This window comes from Salvelinus namaycush, chromosome 24 (genome assembly GCF_016432855.1).
Source record: "Salvelinus namaycush isolate Seneca chromosome 24, SaNama_1.0, whole genome shotgun sequence".
NCBI lineage: Eukaryota > Metazoa > Chordata > Actinopteri > Salmoniformes > Salmonidae > Salvelinus > Salvelinus namaycush.
In genome coordinates this window covers 26,033,555-26,048,169 of record NC_052330.1, presented here as the reverse complement: position 1 = coordinate 26,048,169, position 14,615 = coordinate 26,033,555, and the positions used below count along the sequence as shown (strand labels likewise).

At 45.3% G+C, this 14,615-nt stretch overlaps 1 protein-coding gene across 1 annotated transcript in view; it reads left to right on the top strand.

The window, feature by feature from the left end:
- LOC120019118 (pleckstrin homology domain-containing family G member 1) overlaps window positions 1-14,615 on the top strand; it is a 43,374-nt gene that overhangs the window by 20,081 nt on the left and 8,678 nt on the right. The window contains exons 4-15 of the mRNA XM_038962386.1: window positions 3,294-3,340; window positions 6,688-6,838; window positions 7,219-7,350; window positions 8,402-8,584; window positions 8,717-8,812; window positions 9,523-9,609; window positions 10,045-10,078; window positions 10,194-10,286; window positions 10,397-10,455; window positions 11,816-12,007; window positions 12,194-12,316; window positions 12,471-14,376. Coding sequence (XP_038818314.1) covers window positions 3,294-3,340; window positions 6,688-6,838; window positions 7,219-7,350; window positions 8,402-8,584; window positions 8,717-8,812; window positions 9,523-9,609; window positions 10,045-10,078; window positions 10,194-10,286; window positions 10,397-10,455; window positions 11,816-12,007; window positions 12,194-12,316; window positions 12,471-14,376 — 3,103 coding nt within the window. The remainder of the gene's footprint in view (window positions 1-3,293; window positions 3,341-6,687; window positions 6,839-7,218; window positions 7,351-8,401; window positions 8,585-8,716; window positions 8,813-9,522; window positions 9,610-10,044; window positions 10,079-10,193; window positions 10,287-10,396; window positions 10,456-11,815; window positions 12,008-12,193; window positions 12,317-12,470; window positions 14,377-14,615) is intronic.

Below are 14,615 nucleotides of genomic sequence, written 5' to 3'. Positions count from 1 at the left end.
TCCAGAGGCCATTTGGAACTCAGTGAGATGATTTTTACGCACTTCAGCACTCGCCGGTCCCGTTCTGTGAGCTTGTGTGGCTTACCACTTCGCGGCTGAGCCTTTGTTGCTCCTAGACGTTTCCACTTCACAATAACATCACTTTCAGTTGACTGGGGTGGCTCTAGCAGTGCAGAAATGTGATGAACTGACTTGTAGCATCCTATGACGGTGCCACGTTGAAAGTCACTGAGCTCTTCAGTAAGGCCAATCTACTACCAATGTTTGGCTATGGAGATTGCATGGCTGTGTGCTCGGTTTTATACACCTGTCAGCAACGGGTGTGGCTGAAATGGCCAAATCCACCAATTTGAAGGTGTGTCCTCATACGTGTGTGTGTGTGCGGGTGCGTGCATGTGAGTTATTTTTGGTATGAATAGAAGGGTGTGGCCTTCTATAATTGTACTTTTTTGACTGTATGTCACATGCCCATGTGTGTTGATGGCATCACTTGTTCTTGTTCTCGAGTGTGTACGGTATATGTGTTTGTAGAGTATGAGTGTTTATGTGCAGAGCCACAGGAACCAGACAGCTCCCCAGTCATCTGTCCTCTGTGTTTATGAGGCTGTTTCCTGTGATAACTGTCCACTTCCTGTTTCTGGCCTAACCCAGAGTATTTATGGACACATGATGAACACCATCAGGACCAGGGCTATTATCAGTTACGCAACTCCAGGGTCATGTGAATGCTCGACAGCAAGTGGAGGGGGATGACAAAGGAAGGAGGGTATGGAGAGATGGAGAGGGATATGAAAGCTAGAGGGCTAGAGACGGAACATGAGAGAGGGAGAGATGGTAGAAGATATGTAATGGCATAAGTAGTGAGAGACTGTGATCAAGAGTGAAAGAGCGTGAACAGAAGAGACAGAGACATTCAGCGTGATGGAGGTAGAGAAAAAGGGATAGGGAGGACAGCGAGGTTCATTCCAGCTTTGATAAGTCATGCTGCCTCTGATGTCTTTAAAGTGCAGGGAGGCATGAGAGGTGGAAACGGACAAATTAAAGGGGTGGGGATGGGAAAATCAGTGTCTACAGCATATAGCGCTCAACATTGCCTTTAAAGGGTCAATCAGAAGTTGCTACATACATTTTGGTACTCATAAATTAATGATATGTACCCACTGATTCTTCAAGATATAACATATAAAGTCCTCATGAGCTTAGTTCAACTGTCGTACCCAATCAGAAACCAAAAAATAAGCTTGTTTTACTCCAATGTTTGTAAACAAAATAAATGTAAACAAACACTTGTATAGCCTCAAAACATGGTTAAAACTATAAATATGATATCATGGAAGGTCAGTCCTTGCATCCATAGCTGAGAAGTTGAGAACTATGAATTTGAGAGTGGTTACATTTCTCCAGCCCCGTCCTTCAGCTTTTTACCGAAACAGGGGCGGAGAGAACGCTTTGTTACCGTTTCAACTGCTGATTGAAGCTTTAACTTCTCTGGGATATGTGGGACGCTAACGTCCCACTTGGCCAAAAGCCAGTAAAAATGCAGAGCGCCAAATTCAAATAAATTACTATAAAAATCCAACTTTCATGAAATCACACATGAAAGACACCAAATTAAAGCTACACTTGTTGTGAATCCAGCCAACATGTCTGATTTCAAAAAGGATTTACGGCGAAAGCACACCAAACGATTATGTTGGGTCAGTACATAGCCACAGAAAAACACAGCCATTTTTCCAGCCAAAGAGAGGAGTAACAAAAAGCAGAAAGAGATAAAATGAATCACTAACCTTTGATCTTCATCAGATGACACTCATAGTACTTCATGTTACACAATACATGTATGTTTTGTTCGGTAAAGTTCATATTTATATCCAAAAATCTGAGTTTAGGCGGGACGCTACTGTCTCACTTGGCCAAAAGCCAGAGAAAATGCAGAGCGCCATATTCAAATAAATTACTATAAAAATCAAACTTTCATTAAATCACACATGAAAGATACCAAATTAAAGCTACACTGGTTGTTAATCCAGCCAACATGTCAGAATTCAAATAGGCTTTTCGGCGAAAGCAAACAATGCTATTATCTGAGTTAGCACCATTGTAAACAATGAGAGATAAGCATATTTCAACCCTGTAGGTGCGACACAAAACGCAGAAATAAAAATATAATTCATGCCTTTGACGAGCTTCTGTTGTTGGCACTCCAATATGTCCCATAAACATCACAAATGGTCCTTTTGTTCGATTAATTCCGTCGATATATATCCAAAATGTCCATTTATTTGGCGCGTTTGATCCAGAAAAACACTGGTTCCAACTCGTGAAACATGACTACAAAATATCTCAAAAGTTACCTGTAAACTTTGCCAAAACATTTCAAACTACTTTTGTAATACAACTTGAGGTATAATCGTAAATAATCGATAAAATTGAAGACGGGATGATCTGTGTTCAATACAGGATTAAAACAATCTGTAGCTAGCTTTCTGGTCATGCGCCTCTAACAAACAGTACACCACAAGTGACCCTGATTCAAAATGGCCGTACTTCTTCATTACACAAAGGAAAAGCCCTCAACCAATTTCTAAAGACTGTTGACATCCAGTGGAAGCGTTAGGAACTGCAAGACGGTCAATTAGAAATCTGTATTCCCAATGAAAATCCATTGAAAAGAGAGAAAAAAAGAAAAAAAAAGATCTGAATGGTTTGTCCTCGGGGTTTCGCCTGCTAAATAAGTTATGGTATACTCACAGACATGATTCAAACAGTTTTAGAAATGTCAGATTGTTTTCTATCCAAATCTACTAACACTATGCATATCTTATCTTCTGCGGATGAGTATCTGGCAGTTGAATTTGGGTATGCTTTTCATCATTTGGGTATGCTGCCCCCTATCCTAGAGAAGTTTTAAGACATGGATACTGGTAATCAAGGTTCACTTTCATTCTCTGCCTCTAAACTGATGTGAGAGGCCTCCTTATTCTATCCTCAGGAACGCTTGACCACTGACTCACCCAGTGTAACCTCCCCCGTTCCCCTTGACACAAACACTCCATTTACTGGAAACTCACTCTCACTCTTCCCTGTTGGCACACATTTTACAAGGTTCTAAAAATTCTCTAGTCAATAGAGGAATTTAGGTTGGTTCTAGGGAGGATAGTTTATTTCCTCCGCTGCTGCTACTGGTATGAGTGATTTCAGGTACTGATGCCAATGTAACATGAATGTAATTATTTGATCAGGCCCTGATGCTAATGTAACATTAATGTAATTATTTTGTCTTTCTTTCCCAGAGTGAAGAGTTCCACATTTACACTCAGTACTGCACCAACTATCCAAGGTAAGCAACCCCAACTATGACTTCTTACACAAGATTATTTTATGGTACTTGTGTGGTAAAACCAAAGGCTATTGTCTATATTTGGGTGGACAATAAAGTTATATTCTATATTTGGGTGGACAAAGTTATATTCTACTTGTGGGATAAGTTGAGCAATTTTTTACATTGTGCATCACTCTGTCAAGGGAAATATAGTATTCTTTCTAACAAAGTTATCTACATGTAAAACTGTGTACAAAAAATTAGGAACACCTTCCTAATATTGAGTTGCACACCCTTTTTCCTTCAGAACAGCCTCAATTCGTTGGGGCATGAACTACAAGGTGTCAAGTGTTCCACAGGGATGCTGGCCCATATTGACAATGCTTCCCACAGTTGTGTCAAGTTGGCTGGATGTCCTTTGGGTGGAGAACCATTCTTGATACACACAGGAAACTGTTGAGTGTGAAAAACCCAGCAGTGTTGCAGTTCTTGACTCAAACCGGTGCGTCTGGCACTCATATCCATACCCCGTTCAAAGGAACTTAAATATTTTGTCTTGCCCATTCACCCTTTGAATGGCACACATGCACAGTCCATGTCTTGTCTCAAGGTTTAGAAATCCTTCTTTAACCCGTATCCTCCCCTTCATCTACACTGATTGAAGTGAATTTAACAAGTGACATCAATAAGGGATCACAGCTTTCACCTGGATTAACCTGGTCAGTCTGTCATGGAAAGAGCAGGTCTTTATGTTTTGTATACTCCGTGTAGTCTGCCACACTCATTGTGTGTGTCAGAGGATGCTGGTGGTTGGGGCTATAGGAGGACAGGCTCATTTGTAATGGCTGTAATGAAATACATGGAATGGTATCAAACATATGGAAACTCCATTCCATTTATTCCATTCCATCCATTACAATGAGCCCGTTGTCCTATAGCTCTTCCCACCAATCTCCTCTGGTGCGTGTTTGACAGTCTGTGTAGTATGAACATATATAGACGTATAATCTTCCTCCTTGTGATCTGGATTTGCATACAGGTGAATCTCACCTTCAAGTTCTTGATTCCCAGAGTGTCGTATATCTTTGTACTGTCTTTATAGAGCTACAGTACCCCAGCCTCTCTCTCTGGGTAGCCCTGATATACATCCCAACCCAACAGGAGTCTATCTCCCTCTCTATTTAGTTATTTATTTGAAAGGGAGCCTGTTGATAGAGTTACAGCCCCTATTCGGACAGATGGGTATTATATCCGCCACCTTATCATACTCAGTGGCTGGCTTTAATGTTTTATTTCACCTTGTGTGAACGACGTGTTGTCATAGGAAACCATGTGCGTGTGTGCATGTGGTGTGTCTTGGGGCCGAAAATGTGAGACAATTCTTCACAATGAAGCCTAATGAGAGCAGTGCGTTTCACAATGGTTGTGACACATTACAAGCCGTACACCATTGGCTGCGACGTGTTGTTTTAGCATTGTGATGAAACACACACTTTACATGCTACTACTGACAAGTGATTATTTAGTAGTTGATGGTGATTATTTAAGTAGTTAAATATAGCGTGTGTGTCCACATTCTAGTGCAGCTCTCCACAGGCCTCACATTGTTATCTCTGTGAAACCCAACCTGAGAGCTCAGAATGACGGAGATACATCTACAGCCTCGGTTCCTACTGTAATTGTGTGTGTGTCAGTCGGGTCACCAGTCGTTAGCTAGGGTCACCAGCTGTGTGAGGGGGTGGTTGACACACACACACACACACACACACACACACACACACACACATACAGTGCATTCGGAAAGCATTCAGACCTCTTGACTTTTTTCATTTATTTTTTTTAGCCCTTTTTCTCCCTGATTTCATGGTATCCAATTGGTAGTTACAGTCTTGTCGTATCGCTGCAACTCCCGTACGGACTCGGGAGAGACGAAGGTCGAGAGCCGTGCGTCCTCCGAAACACAACCCAACCGAGCCGCACTGCTTCTAGACACAATGTCCACTTAACCCGGAAGCCAGCCGCACCATTGTGTCAGAGGAAACACCGTGCACCTGGTGACCGTGTCAGCGTGCATTGCACCTGGCCTGCCACAGGAGTCGCTAGTGCGCGATGGGACAAGGACATCCCTGCCAAACCGTCCCCTAACCCGGCCGACACTGGGCCAATGGTGAGCCGCCCCATGGGTTTCCCGGTCACGGCCAGCTGCGACAGAGCCTGGACTCGAACCCAGAATCTCTAGTGGTACAGCCTTAGACCACTGCGCCACTCGGGAGGCCCTAGACCCCTTGACTTTTCCCATATTTTGTTACGTTACAGCCTTATTCTAAAATGGAGGAAATCGTTTTCCCCCCTCATCAATCTACACACAATACCCCATAAAAAGTATTTTTACATTTTTGCACATTTATAAAAGAAAAGAAACACATTTACGTAAGTATTCATACCCTTTACTCAGTTCTTTGTTGAAGCACATTTGGCAGCGATTACAGCCTCGAGGTTGGATGGGGAGTGTCTCTGCACAGCTATTGTCAGGTCTCCCCAGAGATGTTTGATCATGTTCAGGTCTGTGCTCTGGCTGGGCCACTCAAGGACATTGAGCCTTGTCCTGAAGCCACTCCTGTGTGGTCTTAGCTGTGTGCTTAGATTTATTGTCCTGTTGGAAGGTGAACCTTCGGCCCAATTGGAGGTCCGGAGCGCTCTGGAGCAGGTTTTCATCAAGGATCTCTCTGTACATCGTTCTTCTTTCCCTCGATCCTGACTAATCTCCCAGTCCCTGCCGCTGAAAAACATCCCCACAGCATGATGCTGCCACCACCATGCTTCGCCGTAGGGATGGTGCCAGGTTTCAATATTGGTTTCATCAGACCAGAGAATCTTGTTTCTCATGGTCTGAGAGTCCTTTAGGTGCCTTTTGACATACTCCAAACGGGCTGTCATGTGCCTTTTTACTGAGGAGTGGCTTCCGTCTGGCCACTACCATAAATGCCTGATTCTTGGTCACCTACCTGACCAAGGCCCTTCTCCCCCGATTGCTCAGTTTGGCCGGCTCTAGGAAGAGTCTTGGTTTTTCCAAACGTCTTCCATTTTAAGAATGATTAAGGCCACTCTGTTCTTGGGGACCTTCAATGCTGCAGAAGATTTTTGGTACCCTTCCCTAGATCTGTACCTCAACACAATCCATCTACTTACAAACACTCTGACCTTAAATGGGCCTTTACATGACCTTGCACTGTTCCCTTAGACAGGACTGTGTCTGTGGGATCTGTCATTCTGTATTTTAATTGGGCTACAATATCTGTCATTGTTTCCTAGGATTAATATCATATTTTCTTTTTCCTTCTCTCCCTCCATCTCTCTCTCTGCAGGTCAGTGGCTGTGTTGACTGAGTGTATGAGGAATAAGGTGTTGGCTAAGTTTTTCCGGGAGCGTCAGGAATCTCTGAGACACTCCCTGCCTCTGGGCTCCTACCTGCTCAAGCCAGTGCAGAGGATCCTCAAGTACCACCTACTGCTGCACGTCAGTAATACACCTAAGCGCGCGCACACACACACACACACACACACACACACACACACACACACACACACACACACACACACACACACACACACACACACACACACACACACACACACACACACACACACTGACACCTACATCACACTAGCAAAACCCCACATAAGCCTAACACTCAGACCACAAAGAACTGTGTGTACGGTAATATACTGTATGTAAAGTTAGCCACCAGTCTATTTTTGAACAAGCTAACCCTACTGCCAAGAAATACCGGGCCAACATAGCTGGCTACTGCAGAAACAGATGGTACCCAGTCTAACGTACAGCTATCCGTGTACATTACCCACTCTAACACTGGGTGTGTTTTCTGTCCCCTGTAGGAGATAGCCAACCACCTGGAGAAGGACACAGAGACATATGAGGTGGTGCAGGAGGCCATAGACACCATGCAGAGAGTGGCCTGGCACATCAACGACATGAAGAGGAAACACGAACACGCCGTCAGGCTGCAGGTAAGATTACACTTGCAAATGAACATGCTCACACACATATACACATGCACATAGGCACACATTCTCACACATACCTGCATATGCAGTCAGGATTTTTACTATAGTCTGGTCATGGCAATAGATTTATGTAGAGCAGGTACAAACACACACACACCTGCCATGTTACAAGTTGGCGAACACACACACCTGTCATGTTATAAGTTGGTCAACACACACACACCTGTCATGTTACAAGTTGGTCAACACACACATTTATTCTGCTCCAACACAGTACATTTGGAATAGTCTGCATCTTAATGGTTTGAATTAGACTGACATTAGTGGCTGTCCACATATCCTACCATTGTTTCCCTAGCTTTCACCAGTCTAGGCTGCTTTCACCAGTCTAGGCTGCTTCCCAAATGGCATGCTATTCCCTACATAGTGCACTACTTTTTATTAAAGCCCTATGGGCCCTGGTCAAAAGTAGTGCACTATATAGGGAATAGTGTTCCATTTGGGACGTAGACTCCGTCTGTCTCCGCTAGGTTATGCAAGACATTGTTTTCCAGGGCTAATGATGGCCTTGCATAACACAGCCGGCAGATAAAAGAGAAAGTAGCTTTATTCAGTGGGGAGGAGGATGATCAGATGAGTGAAGGAATGTGTGTGGAAGTATTTACTTAGGATCTGAGGAAGAGTGCTTAGCTGACCTGTCTAATTCTCTCTGTCCTTTTTTGTCTCGCTCCTCTCCTTCCTCTGTTCTTTTCTTCCTCTCTTCTCCTCCTTCTCATGTCCTTTCCTGTTCTTCTCTTGTTCTCTCACCTATTTCTCTTAACTCATTCTCATCCTATTCCTCTCTCTCTTTCCCACTCTCCCACCTCTCCTCCTCCGCTCTCTTGCTCTCTCCTCCTCCTCTCTCTCTTTCCCTCGCCCTCTCACATACTCTTCCCCCTGTCCTACTCACTCACTCACTCACTCACTCACTCACTCACTCACTCACTCACTCACTCACTCACTCACTCACTCACTCTCCTCTTCCTCCTCCCTCTCTTCCCTCCCCCTCTCTCAGGAGATCCAGAGTCTGCTGACCAACTGGAAGGGGCCTGATCTGATTGGCTACGGTGAGCTGGTTCTGGAGGGAACATTCCGTCTGCAGCGGGCCAAGAACGAGCGCACACTCTTTCTGTTCGACAAACTGCTGCTGGTCACCAAGAAACGCGAGGAGGCCTTCACCTACAAAGCCCACATCCTAGTCAGTCACAACACTAATGCTAAAATATTTGACAGAAAATACCTCCCAAAACTTCCTAAGGTGTAGCAGTCTTTATACTTCTAACCCAAAGTGAGACTAACCATAATACTAACCATGTCTCCGTCATTATAGTGTTGTAACCTGATGTTGGTGGAAATCATTCCGAAGGAGCCACTCAGCTTCAGTGTGTTCCACTACAAGAACCCCAAACTACAGCACACCGTACTGGTAAAGTGAAACTACACCCCACAAACCAAAATTACAGCATATTCAACAGTCGATTTTACAGCATAGAGTAAAAGTAGCCTGTGCTATCCCACCAAGCTTTGCCAAGCCCACCCCTCCTACGTGCCCAGACATGTTGAATGAGAAGGGCTTGTTGTTTCTCAACATAAGTGTTTTGGAAGGGACTTCAAACACCACCATAATCTGTTTTATGTAACAACACATAAAAGAGTGGAAGGGCATATCCCATTGTTGTTATGGGTTTGTCATGGTCATCTTATACTTCGTTTAAAGCTAGAATCCTTAATTGAAACAATTTCTCCCCGCTCCTGTTTTGCTAAAAAGCTAAGGGATGGGCCTGGAGAAATTTAACCACTCTCAAATTCATAGAGCTATGTATGCAAGGACTGACCATCCATTATATCAAATTAATAGTTTTAACCATGTTTGGAGGCTATACAGTGTTTTGTTTACATTTGTTGTTTACAAACATTGAAATAAAACAAGCTTATATATTGTGTTCTAATGGGGTCCGACTGTTGAACTAAGCTTATGAGGCATTTAGAAGTTATATTCTTCAAGAATAAATGGATATATATCATAAATTTATAAGTACCAAAATGAATGTCGCAACTAAGGATTCAAAATTTAAAGTCTAGTTTAATGTCTCTCTCTCCTTTTATCCTCTCTGTTGTGCTGTGTTCCGCCCCCAGGCCAAGTCTCAGCAGGACAAACGCATGTGGATCCTACACCTGAAGAGACTCATACTTGAAAATCACCCGGCTAAAATCCCAGCCAAGGTGAGACACGGAGCAAACAATGTGTGTCCTCACTAATGACATTAACACAACCTTGAGTGGGAGGAGGTGGAATGGTCTCACTCTCCCTCTTTCATTTTCGATCACCCCTCTCGCTCGGTCTTCCTCTCCTCCTCTCTCTTTCACTTTCTCTCTCTCTCCATTTTTTTCTCTCTTCTCTCCACCTCTCTTTGGCTCTGGTTAAAATGGAAAATGATGCTTTTGTCTGGGGGAAATCCTTGAGAGGGTTCATAGTAATTACATGAAAGGGATCTCTTGTTAAACTTGATGCTTGTAAAGTAGTCCGCTTCTCTTGGAAAAGACTACTGTCTGGCACCATCTAGTGTCTGGTACCCCCATATCTTCAACTTCAATTATAGGCTTGCTGAATTCTGTAATATGACGCTCACTTTAGTGTTTTTTTCATCTGTTTTTCAGGCCAAGCAGGCCATTTTGGAGATGGATGTTATGCGTAAGTATCCATTTGATATTGGTTGAAGCCTCTTGTGACTATTGTCAGATCATTAAGTTTGTTGGAGTTTATTTGGGTGCTTGATAACATTCCCTCTCTCCTCTGTCCTCTCCAGACCACCCAGGGTTCCACTACAGTCCTGACGGGGACAAGAGGAGCCCCCACACCAAGGAGGGCTCCACCACTCGACGGGTCCGCAGGAAGTCAGGTGAGAAACAGGAGGGACAGGAACAAGGTACTGTAAATGATCAGTGCTGATGCCAATGGACTGGGCCAGTTTCTCTGACTATGTGACATGTCCTGTCTGTCTCTCCTCAGAGCCTCTGTCCAAGTTACTGAAGAACGCTAAACATGGTGTCAAGGAAGATGGCTCAAAGGTCAGCTTAAACCCACATTAGTAATTTATGGATGGTGACACAATGCTACAGTTACACAACGAAACAGTGTTATATCCATATAGATCCTATTAAATGAATAGAGGGGCTATGTCATGAACAATCAAAAGTTCCAGAATGGTATGATAATGGGTGCCATTGTGGTCAAGGAGAAATTCTTGTCTTAACATGCTGTCTAGACCGGCGCACGCATGTTGATTTTGTCCATCCATATCAGACGCGATCAGGACATGCATGTTGAAATATCAAAACAAACTCTGAACCAACTATATTAATTTATTAACTGTATTAACTTGCTGTTGTTAGCTAATTTGTCCTGGGATATAAACACTGTTGTTATTTAACCTGAAATGCACAAGGTTCTTTTACTCTGACAATGAATCCACAGATAAAAGGGTAAACCGAGTTATCCTCTCCTCCTCCAGTCTTCTTCGTATTCTTGTTCTTGTTCTTCTTTGGACTTTATATGGTGGTTGGCAACCAAATTTAAGGTGCATTACCACCACCAACTGGACTGTGGACCTCAGTTCATCTTTCAATCACCCACGTGGGTATACAGTATACTCCTAAAAACCAATGAGGAGATGGGAGAGGCGGGACTTGCAGCGCATCAAGCGTCACAAATAGAACCAAGTTCTATTTTAGCGCCTGGCTACGCAGACGCTGGAGAGCAGTTTGGATGCAATGATTGAATAACATGTAAATGTATTTAGCAACGCGACACAAGCGGTGTGTTCAGCATGTGATATCCGTAACTGTGTAACACAATTATTGTAAACCTAAAATATTGTCGTATAATTATAAATAGTTTATACTGGTTTTATATACATTTATGTATAAATAGTCTCTAAAATATATGTAAACAGACTGTAAATGTGTGTTTTTATGGAAAGCTGTTTTTTGGATTTACAACTTGTCTAAGTCCTATCATCAACAGATTTCAGCCAGTGAATGGCTATGGATTGACTGCGTTGTTTGTATGGAATGTTGGCATATTGGCAGTTAATTTGAAACATTTATGGAATCATTCAACTTAAACTGGCTGGCTAGCTTGCTAACAAACATACAGTGCAGATAATCTTCAAATTCATTGTTTTACGCTATATCTTATCACAGCACTGGCTGACCATGGCTGACCAGCTCCCTGACCAAAATGGCTGAACTTTTATACTGTCATAAGAAGGTTCATGTCCATTTTAGTATTATCATTCCTAATTCTATGATTATATCCCCATAATAGAGTAACATTTTCAGATAGTTTAGGTGTTATTTGCAACGGTTGCTACACTCTTCAATCACGCACACATTTAACACTCTCTGGCTTATCACCCTCTCTCTGTAGCGGACGAGTCTGGGTGCCACCCTGCTCTCCCCCGTGTCCCAGCTGGCTCTGGGCACTATTGGTCGTAGCCGCAGCCTGGTCAACCAATCACAGGAGTCCCTGGACCCTGGCGACCATTTTGACCATAGCGACAGGGAGGACGGGGAGGAGCCACACCAGCAGGATGCCGACGATGAGGACGACAGTGGCCTGGTGAGTCTCTCCTACCTACCCACAATGCATCAGTTTGACCTTTGAACAACTTTCTCCTCATTCAAGTTTATCAGATTTGCCTGATTTGATTTTGATCCTTAGCCCCTTGCTCTAGCCTATTTGCAGGTAAGAAGGGATTAGATAGGTAAAGGCATGTTAATTACACAATTTTCTAACTGTGTGCAGGGTGGGGGAAAGAGGCTGCGAGTCCCAGAGAAGTCTAGCAGGAAGAAGTTGAACCAACAGGCGTCTATGGACAGCAGCATCGACCAATGGAAGACCTTCAACATGAGCGCCTCAGACCTACAGGTGACTGACCCTAACAGTGTGATGTGAATGACTAGTAGGAATAGTTGTGTACAGGACTTAACGCAAATGTAATAAAGTTATCGCTAGTACATCTACATTTGCACATTTACAAAATAATGTAATTTACCCTCCCTCCATCTCTCCTTCTCTCCAGAGGGCTAACAAATCTCTTCAGGGAGGTCACCACCCTCCTCTCCTCAGGACGCCCCGTGTGATAGAGGAACCTCCGGACACCCATGTCCCCTCCATGCTGGTCTCAGGGAGTGACCCCCAGACGGTGGGGAACATCTGGGCGGACCACCGTGTCCGCAGAGCCATGTTCCCTACGCGTCAGCGCACCATGAACCCCGACGAGGAGGAAGAGGACATCTACCAGATGTTTGTCCCCACCGAACCTGGCGGGCAAGAACCAGAACCACTTCCTGTTAGGTTAGAGGTCACGTCGTCTCCCAGCAAGACCCAGGGACGACCCTGCAGCTGGCACATGGAGCAGGTTCCCACGGTGCAGATAGACCCCCCATCCACCGGGGACAGCAGAGTGCTGCGGAGAGCCAGCAGCGTGGGGGAGAAACAGACTGGCGGCCGACAGAGCCCCCCTGGTCAGGATGATGACCAGGAAGGGATGACCCATGCCGAATCATCCAGCAACGACATCTCGGGATCGTCGTCGGCCGAGCAGCTGACAATAGACGACATAGAGAACATTTACGACAACATCAGCTATGAGGACCTGAAGAGCATGGGGCTGATCAGGAGGGAGCAGGAGGGTCGTGGGGCCCAAAGAGAGGCCCCTAGAGACACACAGTGCCCTGGGGCTCTAAACTCAGGGGTCACTGGGAGTATTACAGAGCCTCTCATGGAGCCAGACTGCTTGTCTGACAGTAACCACTCCTCCACTGTCCAGGAGGGGGTGCCATTTGGGACGTGTGCCCTGAAGATCGTGGAGGAGGAGAACATCTATGATACTATCTGCTTCAGGCCGCCCCCAGCCAAGGTTGACAGGGATGGGGACAGACCTGTACAGGAGAGGGACAGTCTGTTGCCGTGTGCCTCTGAGCCTGACCTGATGGGCTGTGAGAGCCTGGGGGGCTTCGTGTCCGAGGAGAGCCTACATTTTGGGGAGAACGAGAGGATGGAGGATAACTCCCATCCAGTCCACGGCACCTCCGAACCGGACTACTACTCCTCATCCGCCTCGGAAACGTTCTCCCAACGTTCCCACACCGGTGACCAGATGTCGGAGCAGGTGGACGAGATCTGGAACGATTTGGAAAACTACATCAAGAAGAACGAGAAGAAAGCGGACCGCCTTCCCGCCGCATTTCCCGTGAGTGCCAGTGAGGCCCCCAAGACCTCGTCGGTCAAGAGCAGCCCCAAAAAGAACAGCTCCCAAAAACATAGCTCCCCTACCAAGAGCCCCCCAGCCCGCAATCCCAACCCCCCCACTGTGTCCCCCACTCACCAATTCACCATCCCCATCCTCAACTTCCCAGAGCTGCTCAGAGAGGCTACCTTTGAAGATGAAGATCATTACCCCTCCCCCTCTCCCCTCACTCCCCCGTCCCTCCCCCTCCCTGCCTTCCCAGACCCTGCCTCTTCCGGGACAGTCAAGACCATCCGTAACAGACTGGCCCGCCTCAGCAGTGGCAGCTTCCGTCTGGAGGATGATGATGAGCTGGGGGATCTGCCCCAACGGGACCCCAGCCAAAGGGACCCCTCCATCAGGGACCTCCACAGCCTGTTCCCTGGAGAGCTGGCTGGGCTGGGGGGTCTGGACTCCCCCCTGGCCTCCTCTTCTCTCCTTCCGGGGGACTCAGTGGACAGCTTCTCCCAGGAGCTCATGGACAAGACCAAGAACCGTGTGTTCTTGATGGCTCGCCAATACAGCCAGAAGATCAAGAAGGCCAACCAGCTGCTCCGCATGAAGAGCATGGACCCCGGCGACATGGGGTCAGGAGGACGCAACAGGGAGGAGAAGAAGCAGCAGAAAGACCTGGAGAAGAAGCAGAAAGACCTGGCAGCCATTTTGGAGGATAAGAAGCAAGGCGGCGCTGCCATAGGTAACAAACACAATCAGTAGTTGCTTGTACATATCATGACTGTATATCTAACTACAGTCAGGTCAATAATTATTGGCACCCTTGATAAAGATGAGCAAAAAAGACTATATATAATTAATACAAATACTGAGCTATATTGCATGCAAAATGTAAATAAAAAATACATTATTTTATACTAACAATTGAATTTTGTTTAACAAGTAATAAAAACAATGTAAAAAAAGATAGTAGTGTAAAGG